The sequence below is a fragment of the Salvelinus sp. IW2-2015 genome, linkage group LG23, assembly GCF_002910315.2.
Source record: "Salvelinus sp. IW2-2015 linkage group LG23, ASM291031v2, whole genome shotgun sequence".
In the NCBI taxonomy this organism is placed as follows: domain Eukaryota; kingdom Metazoa; phylum Chordata; class Actinopteri; order Salmoniformes; family Salmonidae; genus Salvelinus; species Salvelinus sp. IW2-2015.
Window position 1 is genome coordinate 30,329,391 of NC_036863.1, and position 20,895 is coordinate 30,350,285.

The window sequence follows — 20,895 nt, forward strand, 5'->3', positions numbered from 1 at the left end:
CTTTTTTTGTCCTTACCATCCCTGTCAGCAGTACAGGGCCCGGCTGGCCTACTTTTATCCTGCCAATTGGATACCCCCTCTTTGAGGGCACACACGCACACGCACACGCACAGACACCAACAGACACACACAAACACCCACACACACTAACACACAAACCACATTCACAGTAACTTGGGGAACCTGAGACATCAGTATGTGTTTTAGTGCAGACAGTTCCTTGGTCTCCAGAGAGATCCTTGGTTCATTGGCCTGTCTGTTATGCAAAACAAAACCCCTCAGTCAATCAAAGGAACAGGTTTTCAAAGTAGGCCTACCACTCTATTAGATCACACCAGAGGTTAGTATTTATGTATAGGCATTTAATCCTTATAGGATTTACAGGTTGATTGATTAGGATTTGAAGAATACAAAACCCAAAATAATACAAATCCCTCATGTTACATTCATATGGAAAATCACTCGCATGAAGACACAAAATAAGGTTCCCCATCATTACTGTGTTCTATTACAAAATTACAAATGAAATCATAAATGCTATATCATCATGCGTTTTCACATAAATCTCACAAATCAACATTTTTTTGTGCTGTAGATTTAGGTCAGTTTAAAACTCCTCTCTCTAATTACTGCTTAGTACAGTCTAATCACTTAAAATCACTGTAACTAGTCATTCAAATCTGTTCCGTTTTTATTTGCATATGAATTATGAGTATGAATAGTGTCAGGCAGGATGTTCTAAATAAACTGGCCATGGCCAGAGCTAAGTGCGTCATGCACAAATTCAGCTCAAGGCGAAGTAAAACACTACAAATGCACCACCACATGACTCATAGTGGATTTAAAAGGGAGCATCAGTGTGCATAATATAGATGAGCCTTCTCTCTCTCTTCCTGTCTCTCTTTCTCTCTCCCTCCCTCCTCCCTCCCTCCCTCCCTCCTTTACTCCATTACTCCCAGCCCCTCCCTCCCTCTCAGTCCCTCCTTCCCTCTCTCCCAGTCCGTTCCTTTCACATGCAGTAGTCTGTGCTGCTGTTATAAAAGACTGATGCTTCTGGCTCCTCTAATCTGCAGGCGTAGAAGCCTGATAATCCAGARTCATCAAAGGTCGAGATTAGCAGAGAGCTGGATGGGGAGGGATGGAAAACAGAGGCACAGATAGGAAGACAGGGAGGGAGGGAGAAGTGACAGCGCATGCATGACAGGGATGAGCTATGCTGCTCAGGGATTGGTCTACATAAATAGCCAACCAATCACAGATGAGACAAACAACAAGACTAGGGGAGAGTTGGAGAAAGAGGGAAGTACTATGAAAAAGAGAGGGAGAAGGTGAAATCACAGGACTACAGAGGAGAGGCAAAGCTAACAAACACAGAGCAGGGATGAATACAGGAGAGAGTGCAGATCAGTGAGATCTCCAGAGAGAACAGGAAGAGAGAAGAGAGGACTGAAAGGAAGGAGATGGGCAGAGAGAGGGGGGTAAACAGCAAGCAGCAGCACAGAGAAAATCAATCAGCCAGACCAATAGCATCAGCCTGGGAAGCCATGCTCTGAAAGGCTTGGAGAAGCGGGGCTACGCAGGCAGCACACGGCACGGCACAGGCCTAGCCAACAGCCCTGGCCCACAGGCCGACAGCCCCACAGCGGGGGGGAGAGGGAAAGAAGACACCCAGAACCACACTGTCAGCTGCTGTAACCATGAGGACAACACGAAAGGGTAGTGTGGAGATGCCTGCATTTGTCCGGCAGCTGGTGAAGGAGACAGAGAAGAGGGTCAGCTCCTTCTTCAAGGGAGGGGGGCGTGGAGGGGCAGAGCACATGCAGGGGGAGGGGGAGGAGGTGATCCCCAGCCCCTACCTGGATCGTCCCGTCCTGGACAAGCTGACTGAGGAGGGCTGCTCCTGCTGGGGCCTGACCTACGCCCTGGGCAGCATGCAGGGCTGGAGGGCCAACATGGAGGACTACCACAACTGTGTGCCTCAGCTGGGCGCAGGGCTGGCAGACTGGAGCTTCTTTGCTGTGTTTGATGGGCATGCGGGCAACCAAGTGGCACAGTATGCCTCACAACACCTGCTGGATCAGGTCCTAGCTACAGGTGAAACAAACTTAGACAAAATGTTATCATCTGTGTTTGACATACTTCTCATGTTACTTAACAGCCTGTTTCATCTCGTAGTTTAAATAGATGCTTGATACAAAAGAGATGTATGAACAGAACTTCATATATTGAGTTGATGACTCATTCGAGGGCAGATATTTATATGTAACATTAAGCTCATCGGGGTAAAGCATGTGACTCCTCAGTGATGTATTGAATAGCCTTTTTAGAGAGGTTTATACCTGGTAATAACTATAAATAATTACTACATTTTAGGTTACTGGAGATTAGCAAGATAAAGTAGCAGTGTTGTGGTAAAATATATACGTAGCTGACCAATAACACAAATCATTTTAGCCACTGCTTTTACTGCCTGTGTGCAGTGTGTACTGACTTCCTATGTATACTTACTGCTTGTGTACTGTATGGCCTGTGTGTACTAACTGTATGGCCTGTGTGTACTAACTGTATGGCCTGTGTGTACTAACTGTACGGCCTGTGTGTACTAACTGTACGGCCTGTGTGTACTAACTGTACGGCCTGTGTCGTACTAAATGTATGGCCTGTGTGTACTAACTGTATGGCCGTGGGGTGTGACTAACTGATGGCCTGTGTGTACTAACTGCACGGCCTGTGGTGTAACTAACTGTACGGCATGTTGTGTTCTAAACTGGTACGGCCTGTGTGTCAGACTAGACTGTATGCGCGGGCCGTGTACTAACTGTATGGCCTGTGTTTACTAACGTTATGGCCTGTGTGTACTAACTGTACGGGCCTGTGTGTACTAACTGTACGGCATGTGTGTACTAACTGTATGGCCTGTGTGTACTAACTGTACGGCCGTGTGTGTACTAACTGTATGGCCTGTGTGTACTAACTGTATGGGCTGTGTGTACTAACTGTATGGCCTGTGTGTACTAACTGTATGGTGTGTCCTGTAGGAGGGATCGGGCCAGAGGACCACCCTGATCGGGTGAGAGGGAGCTTCACAGATGGCTTCCTACACACAGACAAACACCTGCTGACTGCAGCCCGCCGTGAGGGCTGGGAGCGGGGTGGCACCACCGTGACCTCCACTCTCATCTCACCACGATACTTCTACTTCGCCAACTGTGGAGACTCGCGTGCCATGCTGTGCCGGGCAGGGCAAGTGTGCTTCTCCACTGAGGACCACAAGCCCTACAGCCCTCTGGAGAGGGAGCGCATCGAGAGCGCCGGTGGCTCCGTGTCCCTGCAGCGCATTAACGGCTCCCTGGCTGTGTCCCGCGCCCTGGGGGACTTCAGCTACAAGGGGGCAGAGAACCGGCCGCCCACCCAGCAGATGGTGTCTCCGGAGCCAGAGGTGTGTGTGGTGGAGCGGTCGCCCGGGGATGAGTTCCTGGTGCTGGCCTGTGACGGGGTGTGGGACACGGTCTCCAACGAGGAGCTGTGTGCTTTCATCCGCAGCCGTCTGCGRGTCTGCACTGACCTCAGGGACGTCTGCTCCCAGGTCATTGACCTCTGCCTCTATAAGGTCAGTACCCAAGGTCACCTGTAGATCAGTACATATGGACCACATCAGTGATCTGTTAAAATAGTCCCTTCGTTTGTTGGTGCATAAGTGTATCAGTTCGCTGTCAACATGTGGATGCACTYTCCTCAGTGTAGACAGGGCAAAATGTTCTGATCTGGTTAAACATGAGCCACACAGACTGAACATTAGTTAATAAAACGTGATATTATTTTGGCAGAGGCTATGGCTTTATTTTCCATTACATAATAATAATCCCATGAAATAAGATTATCGAGGATATACCAAAACTCAAAGAGTACCTTCTGACCTTCGCAAGGCTGAGACAGACCACTGGGACATGAGAATGTATGACGTCACAATACCTTTACAAACACATACCCACTAGCACACACCTATTGAACACATACTCTGTGAGCTGAGCTGGGCTGGCTTTGACTATCATATCCTCACCTTAGTATGGCTTGGCGGTTATATAACAGTGTTCCAGTTTAGAGATTCTGCTCAACGACCTGAAAATGTCACAGTTTCTAATGTTCTCACACACTTCACCATCATAGTCGAAGGGCGAGTCAGCTCAGTTGTGCATGAAGGAGCAAGTAGGCTATTCATGTTCCTGAAGGGAGACAAAGTGCTTTAGCTTTTGCTGTGTGGAGGGTCAGTCTTATACAAAGGATAAGGTTGCGTACAGCATTTGTGCATCAGACTCTGCTTTTATTAGCCCACCCAGGTCACATCAGGATCGGACGCGAGGAGGGGGTGCGAGGGGATTATTTAAAATACTCTTTGAAGAGGTAGGATTTCAAATGTTTTCGGAAGATGAGCAGGGATTCTGCTGTCCTAGCTTCAGGGGGAAGCTGGTTCTGGGCCAAGAGACCACAGGTGGCAGAGCGGAGTACTCAGGTTGGGGTGTAGGGTTTGAGCATAGCCTGAAGGTAGGGAGGGGCAGTTCCTCTTGCTTCTCGGTGGGTAAGAACTATGGTCTTGTAGAGGATGCGAGTTTCAACTGGAAGCCAGTGGAGTGTGTAGCAGGAGCGGGGTGACATGGGGGAATTTGGGAAGGTTGAACACCAGGCGGGCTGCAACATTCTGGATAAGTTGCAGGGGTTTGATGGCACAAGCGGGGAGCCCAGCCAACAGCAAGTTGCAGTAATACAGACGGGAGATGACAACTGCCTGTATTAGGACCTGCCCGGCTTCCTGTGTGAGGTAGGGTCGTACTCTATGGATGTTGTAGAGCAGGAACCTGCAAGAGCGAGTCACTGCTTTGATGTTTACAGAGAACGACAGGGTGTTGTCCACGCCAAGGTTCTTTGCACTCTGGGAGGGGGACATTTGAGTTGTCAACCTTGATGGAGAGGTCTTGGAGTGGGCAGGCTTTCCCCGGGAGGAAGAGCAGCTCCATCTTGTCCAGGTTGAGCTTGAGGTGGTGGGCTGACATCCAAGCTGAGGCACACTATATATACAAAATTATGTGGACACCCCTTCAAATTAGTAGATTCGGCTATTTCAGCCACAACCGTTGCTGACAGGTATATAAAATCGAGCACACAGCCATGCAACCCCCACAGACAAACATTGGCAGTATCATAGGATGCCGTCATAGGATGCCACCTTTCCATCAAGTCAGTTTGTCAAATTTCTGCCCTGCTAGAGCTGTCCCGGTCAACTGTAAGTGCTGTTATTGTGAAGTGGAAACGTCTAGGAGCAACAACGGCTCAGCCMCAAAGTGGTGGCTCAAAGAAAGGGACCGCCGAGTGCTGAAGCGTGTAAAGATCATCTGTTCTCGGTTGCAACACTCACTACCGAGTTCCAAACTGCCTCTGGAAGCAACGTCAGCACAATAACTGTTCGTCAGGAGCTTCATGAAATGGGTTTCCATGGCCGAGCAGCCCCACACAAGACTAAGATCACCATGCGCAATGTCAAGCATCAGCTGGAGTGGTGTAAAGCTRGCTGCCTTTGGACTCTYGAGCAGTGGAAAATCGTTCTCTGGAGTGATAAATCACGATTCACCATCTAGCAGTCCGACGAACTAATCTGGGTTTGGCGGATGCCTTCCCTAATGCATAGTGCCAATTGTAAAGTTGGTGTAGGAGGAATAATGGTCTGGGGCTGTTTTTCATGGTTCGGACTAGGCACCTCAGTTCAAGTGAAGGGAAATTTTAACGCTACAGCATACAATCACATTCTAGACTATTCTGTTTTTCCAACTTTGTGGCAACAGTTTAAGGAAGGCCCTTTCCTGTTTCAGCATGACAATGCCCCTGTACACAAAGCGAGGTCCATACAGAAATGGTTTGTCGAGATTGATGTGGAAGGAAGAAGTTGACTGGCCTGTAAAGAGCCTTGACCTCAACCCCATCGAACACCTTTGGGATGAATTGGAACGCCGACTGCAAACCAGGCCTAATCGCCCAACATCATTGCCGACCTCACTAATGCTCTTGTGGCTGAATGGAAGCAGGTCCCCACAGCAATGTTCCAACATCTGGTGGAAAGCCTTACCAGAAGAGTGGAGGCAGCAACTCCATATTAATGCACATGATTTTGGAATGAGATGTTCGACGAGCAGGTGTCCACATACTTTTGGTCATGTAGTATATCTGCCAGGCACGCAGAGATGCGTGTTGCCACCTGGGTGTCATCCGCATAGCAGTAATAGGAGAGACCATGCGAGGATATGACAGAACCAAGTGACTTGGTGTATAGAGAGAAGAAGAGAGGGCCTAGAACTGAGCCCTGAGGGACACCTGTGTTGAAAGTATGTGGTGCAGACACAGATCCGCTCCACGTCACCTGGTAGGAGTGGCCAGCCAGGTAGGATGCAATCCAAGAGTGTGCAGAGCCTGAGACACCCAGCCCTGAGAGGGTAGAGAGGAGAATCTGATGGTTCACATTGTTGAAGGTTGTGGCTAGATCTAGGAGGATGAGAACAAAGGAGAGAGTGTCAGCTTCGGCAGTGCGGAGAGCTTTCGTGACACAGAGAAGAGCAGTCTCGGTTCAGTGACCTGTCTTGAAGCCTGACTGGTTAGGGTCAAGAAGATTGTTCTGAGKGAGATAGAGAGAGAGTTGGTCAGAGACAGCACACAATTTTGGAAACAGAGACAGTTATACCGGTCTGTAATTTTTGGCGTCAGAGGGGTCAAGTGTTGGTTTCTTGAGGGGAAGGACTCTGGCCATTTTAAAGTCAGGGGGGACACAGCCAGTGGTCAGGGATGAGTTTATGAGGAATGGGAGGTCTCCAGAGATGGTCTGGAGAAGGGGATGGAGTAAAGATAGCAGGTTGTCAGGCGGCCGGACCACACTAATCGCAGGATTTGATCTGAAGAGAGAAGTAGAAAGAGGTCAAGGTGTAGGGTAGTTCTGTGTGAGTGGGACCAGTGGACTCAAAAGGCTGAGGGAATGAGGAGGAAATGTCGTCAACCTTCTTTTCAAAGTGTTTGACAAAGTAATCCGCAGAGCGGGAGGAGGAGGGGAGGATTCATCTTTTACTGCAATGGGCTCAATCAGGGTCACAAAGAGTGTATCTTGGTCGTCTTTAACACATTTACCTTGAAACAGAAGTGTACACCTTACACATATGGTTATTGGCTTTAAAAAAAAAACACCTGTACCGTGTCAAATAGAGTTGAAATTTAATGCATTCCAATATTACACTTTATATACTGTACATCACAGAATATAACACCTGTTTGACATAGAAACACCTGACTTTCTGCAGGTTTTTGAAATAATCTTTATTAATMAAATTATAAAAAATATTAATAACATTCCATCCATGAGGCCAAAGAGGGTAGTTTTGGTCATTGACTGCAGGAAAGGGCTACGGGGGAGGTGAAGGTCGAAAAGAGCCAGAAGTTTGAAATTTACAGTGATGGAAGGTAGGTGAACAGCCTCTAGTAAGATGAGGTCAAGCGTATTGCCTGCCTTGTGAGGAGACTTGGGAGGAGACTGGGAACAGGTGAGGTCAAAAGAGGCAAGGAGGGGAAGAAAGAGTTCAAAACACTGCCAGAGACAGACCAGGAATCCCACATCGTTGTGCATGCAGMGTTCACTAAATTAGAAGGGTTGCAGCCAAGGGGTGGGGTGCATCTGTAAAGCCTACAGGAGAGGAGGGAACAGGTATAGAAAACACACACATAGTTGGCAAAGCTACAAAAGATCAAAATGAGAMAATCTGAAAATAACTAAATCAAATCCAATTTTATTTGTCACATACACGTTTAGCAGATGTTATTGCGGGTGTAGCGAAATGCTTGTGTTTCTAGCTCCAACAGTGCAGTAGTATCACAACAATACACACAATACACACAACCTAAAAGTAAAAGAATGGAATTAAGGAATATATATATATTAGGATGAGCAATGTCAGAGTGTCATAGACTAAATACAATAGAATAGAATACATTATATACAGTACCAGTCAAAAGTTTGGACACACCTACTCAATCAAGGGTTTTTCTATATTTTTACTATTTTCTATGTTGTAGAATAATAGTGAAGACAAAAACTATAAAATAACACAAAATATATTTTATATTAGAGATTCTTCAAAGTAGCCACCCTTTGCCTTGATGACAGCTTTGRACACTCTTGGCATTCTCTCAACCAGCTTCACGAGGAATTATTTTCCACCAGTCTTGAAGGAGTCCCCACATATGCTGAGCACTTGTTGGCTGCTTTTCCTTCACTCTGTGGTCCAACTCATCCCAAACCATCTCAATTGCGTTGAGGCAGGGTGATTGTGGAGGCCAGGTCATCTGATGCAGCACTCCATCACTCTCCTTCCTTGTCAAATAGCCCTTACACAGCCTGGAGGTGTATTTTGGGTCATTGTCCTGTTGAAAACAAATGATAGTCCAACTAAGCGCAAACTAGATGGGATGGCGTATCGCTGTGGAATGCTGTGGTAGCCATGCTGGTTAAGTGTGCCTTGAATTCTAAATAAATCACAGACAGTGTCACCAGCAAGGCACCCCCACACCATCACACCTCCTCCTCCATGCTTCACGGTGGGAACCACACATGCGGAGATCATCCGTTCACGTACTCTGCGTCTCACAAAGACACGYCGATTGGAACCAAAAATCTCACATTTGGACTCATCAGACCAAAGGACAGATTTCCATCGGTCTAATGTCCATTGCTCATGTTTTTTGGCCCAAGCAAGTCTCTTCTTATTACCGGTGTCCTTTAGTAGTGGTTTCTTTGCAGCAATTCGACCATGAAGGACTGATTCACGCAGTCTCCTCTGAACAGTTGATGTTGAGATGTGTCTGTTACTTGAACTCTGTGAGGTGCAATCTGAGGTGCAGTTAATTGCCGATTTCTGAGGCTGGTACCTCTAATGAACGTWTCCTCTGCAGCAGAGGTAATTCGGGGCTTCCTTTCCTGTGARGGTCCTCATGAGAGCCAGTTTCATCATAGCACTTGGTAGTTTTTGCAACTGCACTTGAAGAAACTTTCAAAGTTCTTGAAATTTTCCGAAATGACTGACCTTCATGATTTAAAGTAATGACTGACTGTCGTTTCTCTTTGCTTATTTGAGCTGTTCTTGCCATAATATGGACTTGGTCTTTTACCAAATAGGGCTCTTCTGTCACAATACAACTGATTGGCTCAAATGCATTAAGAAGGAAAGAATTTCCACAAATTAACTTTTAACAAGGCACACATGTTAATTGGCTTCTCAAATGACTGCCTCGCCTGGTTCACCAACTACTTCTCAGATAGTGTTCAGTGTGTTAAATCGGAGGGCCTGTTGTCCAGACCTCTGGCAGTCTCTAGGGGGTGCCACAGGGTTCAATTCTGTGGCGACTCTTTTCTCTGTATATATCAATGATGTTGCTCTTGCTGCTGGTGATTCTCTGATCCACCTCTACGCAGACAACATCATTCTGTATACATCTGGCCCTTCTTTGGACACTGTGTTAACAAACCTCCAAACAAGCTTCAATGCCATACAACACTCCTTCCGTGGCCTCCAACTGCTTTAAATTCTAGTAAAACTAAGTGCATGCTCTTCAACCGATTGCTGCCCGTACCCTCCCACCCGACTAGCATCACTACTCTGGATGGTTCTGACTTAGAATATGTGGACAACTACAAATACCTAGGTGTCTGGTTAGACTGTAAACTCACCTTCCAGACTCACATTAAGCATCTCCAATCCAAAATTAAATCTAGAATCGTCTTCCTATATTGCAACAAAGCCTCCTTCACTCATGCTGCCAAACATCCTCGTTAAACCCTCGTAAAACTGACTATCCTACCGAACCTTGACTTCGGCGATGTTACAAAATAGCCTCCAACACCTACTACTCAGCAAACTGTATGTAGTCTATCACTGTGCCATCCGTTTTGTCACCAAAGCCCCATATACTACCCACCACTGCGACCTGTGTCCTCTCGTTGGCTGGCCCTCACTACATATTCATCGCCAAACCTACTGGCTCCAGGTCATCTATAAGTATTTTCTAGGTAAAGCCCCACCTTATCTCAGCTCACTGGTCACCATAGCAACACCCACCCGTAGCATGCGCTCCAGCAGGTATATTTAACTGGTCATCCCCAAAGCCAACACTTCCTTTGGCCACCTTTCCTTCCAGTTCTCTGCTGCTAATGACTGGAACAAACTGCAAAAATCTCTGAAGCTGGAGTCATATCTCCCTCTCTAGCTTTAAGCATCAGTTGTCAGAGCAGCTTACCGATCACTGTACCTGTACACAGCCAATCTGTAAATAGCACACCCAACTACCTCATCCCCATATTATTACTTACCCTCTTACCCTCTTGCTCTTTTMCACCCCAGAATCTCTACTTGCACATCATCATCTGCACATCTATCAGTGTTAAAATGCTAAATTGAAATTATTTCGACACTATGGCCTATTTATTGCCTTATCTCCCTAATCTTACTACATTTGCATACACTATATAATGATTTTTTTCTATTGTGTTATTGACTCTACGTTTGTTTATCCCATGTGTAACTCTGTGTTGTTTTTGTCGCACTGCTTTGCTTTATCTTGGCCAGGTCGCAGTTGTAAATGAGAACTTGTTCTCAACTGGCCTACCTGGTTAAATAAAGGTGAAATAAATAAAATAAAATAAAAATTGAAATGCATTCCAGGTGACTACCTTAAGAAGCTGGTTGAGAGAACGCCAAGATCGTGCAAAGCTGTCATCAATTCAAAGGGTGGCTACTTTGAAGAATCTCAAATATAAAATATATTTTGATTTGTTTAACACTTTTTTGGTTACTACATGATTCCATGTGTTATTTCATAGTTTTGATGTCTTCACTATTAGTCTACAATGTAGAAAATAGTAAAAATAAAGAAACCCCTTGAATGAGTAGGTGTGTCCAAACGTTTGACTGGTACTGTACAGTATAGCAAAAATATGTAAACATTATTAAAGTGACTAGTGTTCCATTATTAAAGTGGCCAGTGATTTCAAGTCTATGTATATGTGGCAGCAGCCTCTAAGGTGCCTAGTGATGGCTATTTAACAGTCTGATGGCCTTGAGATAGAAGCTGTTTTTCAGAAGAGAAGTGGTCATAGTTGGAGGTAAGATACTCAAGTAAGAGAGTGGTGTGGAGCCTTCCTCTCTTTCCTTCCTCAAATAACTCTACAGCACCTTCTTTGTTTGAGCGACGGTCTTAGATTTACAACGAGAAATATTGGGAGACTGAAGCGCTAGCAATAATTGCCTTGCAGAGGTGAAGAGCACACCTCCATGATACCAATTGCTGATTGCCTATGAGAGGAGAAACCACTCCCCCTCCAATACAGCCACTGATTACGAAGACGACAACAGTCGCAAATTGCCCTGCCCCTTAATCCTGGTTGAGGTGTCAACAATCATCTGCAAATTAATAGCAGTCAGCAGTTCATGCACCACGTAGGCTACAGGGAAGACAGGCAGTACTCTATCATTTGAGAGTGGGGTAATTTCTAGAACAAAGGGGGCCTAATCTTGTAAGGATCAGACAAACACAGAAGAGAAGTGGTCGTAGTTGGAGGTCAAAGGTCACTACTTAGCAGGCTGTGYTAATCCTGCTAGTAGCCTTCTAGTAAYCCTTGTTTGGCACTCACCTGATTTGGCACTTGACCAACAACAATATCTACAGCTCAATAAATTTTCACCATTATCATAATGGAGGGAAAGATTATCTTATCTCGCACACTGTTTAGAGAATGCAGCATACATCACTAAAATMTGTTAACAACAGTCAACCGTCTTTACAAATGTTAGATGTACTTATGTCAGGTCTGTACTGTGTCCTACCATGAGGTCATCTCTGTGTACTGTGACTGTACTAACCCTGGTTGGCTTGTTCTCCTCTGCAGGGCAGTCTGGACAACATCAGCATAATCTTGGTCTGCTTCCCTGGCGCCCCCCAGCTCTCAGCAGAGGCACTACACCAGGAGGCAGCGCTTGAAGACCTGCTGGAGTCTAAAGTGGCAGGTGCAGTATTGTGGCGGTCGTTGTGAGGATAATTATATTCACTCACTTCAGTTTATCCAATTTAACCCCAAATCAGTTTACAACAAGATTTACACTACTATAGTTGGGTCATTCCACAAATTAGGCACCTTTGAGTACCTAAAAACACCAACACTCTGTCATAAAGAGCACGTTAAACTTAATAAAAAACACGTTTTCCCATCTCAAGAGGTTAAATAAAAGAAATACTATAGTAAGTGCAAATAAAGTAACAGTGTTGACAACTTTTTAAATCAGCCATAAATCCCCTTGTGACAGAAGGAATAGAAGCTTGTTGTGTACAACAAGGAGGGGCGATTGAATGCAATCTTCACCCCAAAACAGTTCTGGGAAAAKAWTTCTAGCCTGTCTGTTCATAGCTAACAGGGTTGATGTGGTGTGATCGACCCGCTCAGTTTTCCACCACGAAACATCAGAAAATGGCCAAAAAGAGTAGAACCAGCTCACCTGCTTTTACACTGTGATATATCTATTAGATGTTCAATYCTTCTTTTGAAAAAGATATTAAAACAAGAGTTCAGTTCAAGTAACAGTGTTGACAAAATGCAACAAAATAACTAGGGCTTTGCAATGATGGTGACAATTTGGAGAAATATTGGGGTTAAGGGGGTTAAAATAGTCCTATAAGTCACAGAGGATGCTTAAAAGGACATGTACAAATGCAGKATTTCTGGCACTTTAGCAAGTCTTTATTAATATAAAAAATCTGATTTATTCAATTGTCCATGTGGTCTATATTAAAGGCAACTTCATTTAATATAACAGGCTTTTAACATTCAATATCTGTGCACAATTTCTACTTCAAATATCAAAGGAATGCAAAAGGAACTKATTTTGTGGAGTGAAACAGTTCATTGACACAGAGAGGGCAGGTGCACTATTGTCAAGTACGCTACATGTATAATTTCAATCATTGTTTTTCTTTTAACTACTCCCCTCTTCCCTTTTGATAGAGATTTATGAGGAGCTGAGTTCCCAGGGGGAGGATCCTGACCTGCTGTCTGTCCTCACTGTGCTGGCAAACACTGATGTCCCAGGTTTACCACCTGGAGGCGGTCTGCAGAGCAAGTAAGTGAATCTGAGTGCATTGTGCCAAAAGTTAATTACAGCGCAATAGGTACTAAATAACAAAGTGCAATAAGGATCCTCTGAGTAGAGAGACACTGCTTGTCCTCTAACCTGTTTCCTGTGTGTTGCAGAAGGAACTGTATCATCTCTGCCTATTACGAAAAGAAAGAGGCACACAATCCTACTACACCTAATGTAAGGGTTTGTATTTATATCAAACTATCTTAGTTACTATACCAATACTACGTCATCTCTGAGCGGGTCAGTATTTATGCACAATCCCTTAACAGCAGTCCACATTTTTCTCCAGGGGCTTGGTGTTTCTGAGAAGCTCGTCTAGGCTCTGTTGTCTGGGAACCGTCTCAGGAACACAACCAATGACAAAATAAAAACTGTTTTCATTATGTGGCAATTCAATCAATCACAAAAGGGAAACTGAGGAAGGAATATTGTCGCATCCCTCCTGCCAAGCAACATCCTGACGTGACAAGTAAAATGCAATTTGTGAACTATAGATTTTATATTTCTACAATATAGGGAACATTTTATTTTATAGGACCTGACACTTTTAAACTCAGAGATTCTGGCTCAGCAATATGATCCAGTAGTTGACAACCCATCTGACATATATTTATCCCATATGGATAACAATGTCAAATTCTAATTGTTATATTCTTTAAAAAAGCAATTCAATGAGGTAAAATTAGCACCAGTATTCTTTGCACAACTTCTATAGGTATTGATTTCAGGTTGATGTTTAGTGTTGAGTCATCAAACCTCTCTCTCTCTCTGTCCTGTGTTTGGTCTGGTTGGCATGACCTGTACTGTGCTGCCTTACCGACCTTGATGACAGTAGATTTAATAACATGTTACAGTGATATGACCAAGACAAACCCAAGAAAGGTCAGTAGATTGATGAATGTGTTAATGTATTATCATATGTGATTTAAATGAGTATGTACTTTACTTACTTACTGTGTAGTGTGTATAGACACTACATGTTAAAAGTCATGACTGTTTTCAGCCTAAATAAAGATGATTTGACTGAATAAGAACTTGCAGAGAATTTACTAGAGAGCACCACAGCATCCACTTACATCTCCATCAAGTGGCTTTCAACTACATATTTATAATGACAAATATTTTGATAGTTAACGTGGTTAACTAATATGCCAGATCATTAAAGGTTTTACTGTGTTTTAAATTATTACTGCCGGATGGTAAATCACAGACAACGAAGAGACTTCATTTCATTTATGTCCACCAGGAAGAGTTGTCTCTCAATACAAAAGTGTTCAGCCTTCTTCTTTTTGAACGTTCCTGTTTAAAAGTGTGCTATGAAACACCTTGGTGAGGATAATATGGTACATGATGTTCATGTTGTAAAGAGATAAGTATGCATGATCAAGGTGACTCTTGAGGGAATATCTGCATAGGTGTAAAATGAACACAGAAAATTGGCAATCCATAAAAATTGGATGAGATAGTCACACTCTCACACCGTTTATTGACATAAATACCTTTCCAAATGCTATATTTGATTAAATGTGCTTTCTTTCAATATCCTATTTGTCAGAGTTATCTTGATGATTGCATTGCATTTTAATGTGACCTCCATCTCAGCCATCAGAAGATGAAGAGGTTTTATCTTCCTTTTACAGCTCTCATACTGTGTGTCTGAGGGCTTTCTATCTAATTAACGCAACACAATTGAAATGTGATACATATTCAACAGGTTCTCTAGCAGAGCCCTAGACATTAGGTGACTGAGGATACAAATACAGAATATGGGTAAATTTCTATGTTCACTGATGCCACCCCACGCAAATCCATTGTGTTGTGGAGGAGCTCAGGACACATCTGAAAGGCTCTCATAAATCAGTGGGTCTCCTCCAGACCCCCTCCACATCTCCATACTCCACACAAAGCCTGATTGCGTTCAGCATTGCATTCGAGCCAATCACTTGAGCCTCTCAAACCCTCTCCAGACATATGCTGTTGAAATGGAAGGTGTCTGTCCACCGCATCTCCCCACAGAACCAAACGGGATCATTCTGTCTCAGGAGATCAGTGATCGTCATGAATGTCTGGCATTCTGAGAAGCTGTCAGACAGAACAGAGGTATGCTGTGGGCTATAATCATGTCTACAACTAGAAATCTAGCTAACCTCAATATGATTTACATTGAAAACAAATTTGGCAAATATGTATGGCCAGCTGTAGCATCCAACTGTTCTGTTTCACTACTGTTTGATCTACAAACAATGCTCATTCTGAGGATGAAACGTTGCTAGTTTTTTTAGACATAACAGGAGAAGATCCAGCATCCAGTCTAGCTCCAGTCATATTTCAATAACCCAAACAAAACAGTGCTTTATTTCTGAGTTGGTGTGAATAGGTTTGGTTGGGGTCAGGTGGGACTACCTGTCCACACTGGTCTCCTGCAGGCGGTTGTTCATAATGGCGAATGCACCCACCCCCCCAGAGAAGCCATTGTGGCGAGGAACGTGGCTCTGCCTGGGGCCCTGCTGGGCTGTCTCACACAGCTGCTTCTGCAGCAGTGCCAAAGACACCTTATTGGACGCTGTGAAGTCATTCACCGAAATCATCTCCCCAGAGAGACGCCGGCCCCCAGCGACCCCGTCCACCCCCGCTCCGGCATCCGTCTCGCTGTCACACACTGTCTCCACCGAGGCGTCAGTGTAGCGATGTCGCCCTGTGGGGACTTGGGACGGGGTGGGCTGCACGGCGTTGCGTTTGAAGTGCTGCTGGCGGAGTCGTGCAGGTGGAGGCCTCAAGCCAGAGTGCTTTTTATGGAGGCAGGGGCAGCAGACCCGCCTGCGGAGGCCTCTCTTAGGGCACGAGCAGGGACAGCGTCGGCCTGGACAAGCCAGCCGGGCCAGTATCCAGTTGAGAGTCTGTTTGATGATGATGGAGATGACGTTGAAGAGCGAGTAGATGCAGCACACGCCCATGAGGATGAAGAGGCAGTTGCCCAGGCGATAGGCTTCCTGGGCCTCATAGTGCTCCCTCTGGCTGCTCACCAGGTCCCCGAAGCCGATGGTGCTGAAGGCCACGAAGCAGAAGTACAGGGAGTCCATGTAGCTCCAATCCTCCATGGAGCAGTACAGAGAGGAGGCGCTGCAAGCGATCAGCACAGACGCCACCCCCAGGATCAGCATCACGTAGTAGACAGAGGGCTTCCAGCCCTCCAGACTGTCCTCCTCACTGCGGGGCTCCTCGGCCCCTGACACAGCCCCCAACCCCGAGCGCCTCATCCTCCGCTCGTGGCACCAACGCATGATGTAGGCCAGCATGGTGATGATCCTCTCCAGGAAGAGGTTGAAGAAGAGAATGGTGGCGGCACAGCCGATGAGGCCGTAGAAGATCAGGAATATCTTACCAGGGATGGTAGCTGGGGTGTTCATACCAAAGCCTGGTGGGAAAGAGTACAAAAGAGAAGGGTCAATGTGAAAATTGTTTGTCAATTAAGTGCCCCTACAGTTGTTCTTAATTAGCACTACATAATTAGCACTACTATGTCGAGATGACAAAAGACGTGGAGATATTAGCATTGATATTGARATCAGCATTTTGGCTTCATGCTATGAATGTAGCTGATATTAGTGAGGGATAATCATTTCAGAGTACTGGGTACTTCCAAATTATGTTAACATAAACTAAAAATAAGGGAGACTGAATGAGTCATGAAGACAGGAGCTGAGGGAAAGAAGGGATGAGATGGCAATCCTGTTGTCTGTTAAAAATGGGGGCATTGTTCAGTCATGAGTAGTGATCACATTGAAAAAGTCATAGTAAAGCAAATCAACCTCACATGCCAACATTTAATTGAAATTAAACTAATTTGACAATAGTGTCTCGGAGTCTAACCGATCATCCATCTAATCCCCGTAGCCTCCTCTCCTCTCTCTTCACCCCCATCATCTACTCAATACGTCCTCTACATTATACTGTGTATCTGTTGAGACAGTTGTGTTCGGATGTTTGCATCTACATGACAACAAAGAATTGAATCTTTAATACCCTGACTCTGACCCTCAACGAAAGCAGCTGTCCAACTCACCGATGGTGGACACCACCGTGCCGACAAAGTAGAAGGCTCCAGAGAAGTCCCAGCGGGGCCTAAGAGCGTCCACTCTGATCCCGGCCCCGTTGGCCTCTTCATACTGGCGCAGCAGCGCGTGCAGGGCTCCCAGGCTCACCCGGTGGCTCAGGGTAAAGTTGGCCAGCTGCTGGTCCCAGAGGAGGCGGGCGCGGAGCTCGGAGGGGCGCTCCAGGGCGGAGAACACAGCTGCCCCACACAGCAGATAGAGCAAGATGAGCCCTGCCAGCAGGCAGAAGCGGGCATTGTCCTCATTGAGGGGCAGGGGGCAGCAGCCACCATCCCGTTTACGAGCCATGAGTGCAGCTGGCCCGGCACAGATACACGAACCACCGCACTAACATACACTGCCTGTCTGAGCCTGCCTTATTAACACCACTCAGGTCACTCACTACACATACATTACATACACCAAACTACCACACACACACACAAACACACACACACAACACGCTTAACAATCCCTAATGTGCTAAAGCAAACTGGGTACCCACACAGAYAACCTACACACACAGCTGGCCCCCAAGGCCAGAGGACGTTGATGGTTGGTCCATCCAGAGCTCTCTCAATGTGGTGTAATGTCCTGAGTGGTCATTCACGTTCCTTATGAGTTCCGAATCTGATGAACAGTTTCACAGATTGTCAGCTGTGTGATGATGTGCCCACTGATAGAAGAGAACTCCTGACTGTTTGGTCACTGTGTAAGACTCTGGAATCCTGCACTGGTCTGTGAACAAGATATCGGTACCAGTGGGCAATTCATTTGGTATTGGCATTGTTTTCAATCAACAAGTACAAATCATTTCCCCATCTTTTCTCAAAATGTGTATATAAATTTACTGACATCTGTCGTGTAAAGTAAAACCATCATGAACCACTAGAGCTCTTTACTATGCCTGAAAATCAAAAACATCACAAAAGCCTACACTTCTCATAGTTTGGATCTTTGTTTTTGTTACATGAAATGTTCATAAGGCTCTTTGATAATTAATATCATATATTATCTGAAATATAAAGAGAGACAAAACATACCTGATTTTATATATCTTGATTAATCCGATGATTCCACAATTTATTCAAACAGTTTTTGCCCATCGTCATGGTGAGACTTGATCTGCGGTTCGAGGTAGCCTATCTGCGCTGGGTACACATTTCCGAGGATCTGATGATCAGTGACAATGGAGATGGGGGAGATGTGGAGAAGCAATCTGATCCGTAAATGTTGCCATCACAGACTTAAATATATTCGTTGTTTAAGTGTGTGTGTGTGTGTGAGAGAGTGAGAGAGAGAGGGAGAGGCAGGGAGAGAGAGAGAGAGAGACAGGGGAGAGAGAGAGAGAGAGAGAGAGAGATGAAGAGGAGAGGAGAGAGAGAGAGAAGAGAGAGAGAGAGAGAGAGAGAGAGAGAGAGAGAGGAGAGAGAGAGAGAGAGAAAGAGAGAAGGAGAGAGGAGAGAGAGAGAGAGAGGAAAGGACAGGGAGAGGAGGAGAAGGATAAGAGAGAGAGCCAGAAGTACTGAAAGGGAGGGTCCCTAAAGGAGACGGGGGAAAGCTCAGAGGGAAAAACCATGTGTGCTAGAGCATACCTTGATTGGTGTAATAATCGTTTCTTGATTTTAGAAGCTTTTCTATTCAGGTCCTCCAACCTGTAATCAACATTCAATCTAGCATTTCCTCCTCACTGGGCAGTGAGACTGGTGGTCTTCAATATATTATTGATATGCAAATATCTAAACTGATTAAAACACTGGATCTGGACTGTAAACTGATTAAAACACAACAACTTCTTATTCAACAGCTCAATTCCTTTTAGAGAAAGTTTTGCATGGTATTTATCCCTGCAACATCTGATTGCAAATGTGGCGTTTGAAGTGGTTCACAACTTATTGATGATACTCTTATCAGGAGTTTACCAAGTGATTAACTAAGTATATTTTTCAGACAACCAGCATACAATGTATGTTCTCCTCTCTCCTTCGTTTCTGTCCCAAATGCCTCAGTTATAAGTCCTCTCTGTTGTAGGTTGTGTGGGAAGGATGGCTTTGTTCTCTTTTGTGTTTGTCTGTCTGCCTTTAATCTTGGATGAGGGCTGAGGGGTACTAGAGGGGCATGGCTTCATGCTAGGACACTGGAGCACTGAGTGTCCAGGTGCAGAAGAAAGAGGCTGTGCATGAAAGAGTGACACCTGCATTTACACCTGCAAAATATCCTTCAGCTAACTCTTTTTCTAGTGATTTCAGATCATATATCAGTGTGTGTAGTCAAGCCTATTTTAAGAGCATATGATGTTTAGTGCTGTAGTCTTGTGTTCATTAGCCTATTTTAAGACCATATGATGTTTAGTGCTGCTGTCTTGTGTTCATTAGCCTATTTTAAGAGCATATGATGTTTAGTGCTGTAGTCTTGTATTCATTAGCCTATTTTAAGAGCATATGATGTTTAGTGCTGTAGTCTTGTGTTCATTAGCCTATTTTAAGAGCATATGATGTTTAGTGCTGTAGTCTTGTATTCATTAGTCTATTTTAAGAGCATATGATGTTTAGTGCTGCAGTCTTGTGTTCATTAGCCTATTTTAAGAGCATATGATGTTTAGTGCTGTAGTCTTGTGTTAATGCTGCTCTATTTGCATCCATTCTTTTTCTGTTTTCAATTTTTCATGTAGCACTTACCACACATATCATGCATTGTGCTATGGACAGAATGAAACATGGCAATGTCCCTAAATCACAACCCACTCTTTATCTTTTGGCAAAAACCTGATGTATGAAGTCTAGGTCATATGAATGAAGACATGAGTTATCTTTTGTTCAATAATTTGCCTAAAAAGCATCAGAACAGTCTCCCTTTAAATCAGTGGTGTAAAACACTTAAAAATATTTAAGTAGTTTTTTAGGGTATCTGTACTTTACTTTACTATTTATATTCTTAAGAACTTTTAATTTTATTCCACTACATTCCTAAAGAAAATAATGTACTTTCTACTCTATACATTTTCCCTGACATTACATTTTGAATACTTAGCAGGACAGGAAAATGGTCCAATTCATGCACTTATCAAGAGAACATCTCTGGTCAAATGCTTCATTTGTAAATGATGAGTGTTGCAGTGTGCCCCTGGCTATCCATAAATTAAAAAACACAAGAAAATCATGTAGTCTGGTATGCTTAATACAGCGTTTTTAATGTGCACGTTTTGGTTTTTTCCCTACACAGCTGATTCAAATTATCAAAGCTTGATGATTAGTTGATTATTTGAATCAGCTGTGTAGTGCTACGCAAAAAAACAAAACGTGCATCCCTTGGGGACCGAGTTTGTGAAACCTTGTAAGGAATTTAAAATCATTATACGTTTACTTTTGATAATTAAGTATACTTCAGCATTTACATTTACTTTTAAAACTTAAGTATATTTAAAACCAAATATTTTTTGACTTTTACTCAAGTAGTATTTTACTGAGTGAGTTTCACTTTACCTTGAGTCATTTTCTATTAAAAGGTATCTTTACTTTTACTCAAGTATGACAATTGGGTACTTTTCCACCAATGCTTTTAATATACATTCATTACAATAATTAAAATAAGGC

General features: G+C 44.3%; 2 protein-coding genes across 2 annotated transcripts; one reads left to right on the forward strand and one right to left on the reverse strand.

The window, feature by feature from the left end:
- Nucleotides 1–1,280: 1,280 nt before the first annotated feature.
- On the forward strand, nt 1,281–14,239 carry ppm1nb (protein phosphatase, Mg2+/Mn2+ dependent, 1Nb (putative)). The gene is made up of 6 exons (XM_023969194.2): nt 1,281–2,094; nt 3,039–3,610; nt 11,966–12,083; nt 13,076–13,190; nt 13,322–13,385; nt 13,501–14,239. Exons 1-6 carry the CDS (start codon nt 1,698–1,700, stop codon nt 13,528–13,530), a joined length of 1,296 nt encoding a protein of 431 aa, XP_023824962.1. The 5' UTR covers nt 1,281–1,697; the 3' UTR covers nt 13,531–14,239.
- A 534-nt stretch (nt 14,240–14,773) lies between these two features.
- LOC111951082 (potassium channel subfamily K member 13-like) lies at nt 14,774–17,720 on the reverse strand. Its single transcript, XM_023969085.3, has 3 exons — nt 17,275–17,720; nt 16,033–16,626; nt 14,774–15,915 (listed from the first exon to the last, which is right to left on the reverse strand). Exons 1-3 carry the CDS (start codon nt 17,609–17,611, stop codon nt 15,611–15,613), a joined length of 1,236 nt encoding a protein of 411 aa, XP_023824853.1. The 5' UTR covers nt 17,612–17,720; the 3' UTR covers nt 14,774–15,610.
- Nucleotides 17,721–20,895: the final 3,175 nt, after the last annotated feature.

Excerpts from the sequence above, each read along its gene's own strand:
- LOC111951082 (XM_023969085.3), bottom strand. The coding sequence starts at position 17,611 with ATGGCTCGTAAACGGGATGGTGGCTGCTGCCCCCTGCCCCTCAATGAG. Across the intron at positions 16,627-17,274 it reads CACGGTGGTGTCCACCATCG|GCTTTGGTATGAACACCCCA; the intron begins GTGAGTTGGACA and ends CTTTCCCACCAG. Across the intron at positions 15,916-16,032 it reads GTGCCCTAAGAGAGGCCTCC|TCCCCACAGGGCGACATCGC; the intron begins GCAGGCGGGTCT and ends CCCCGTCCCAAG.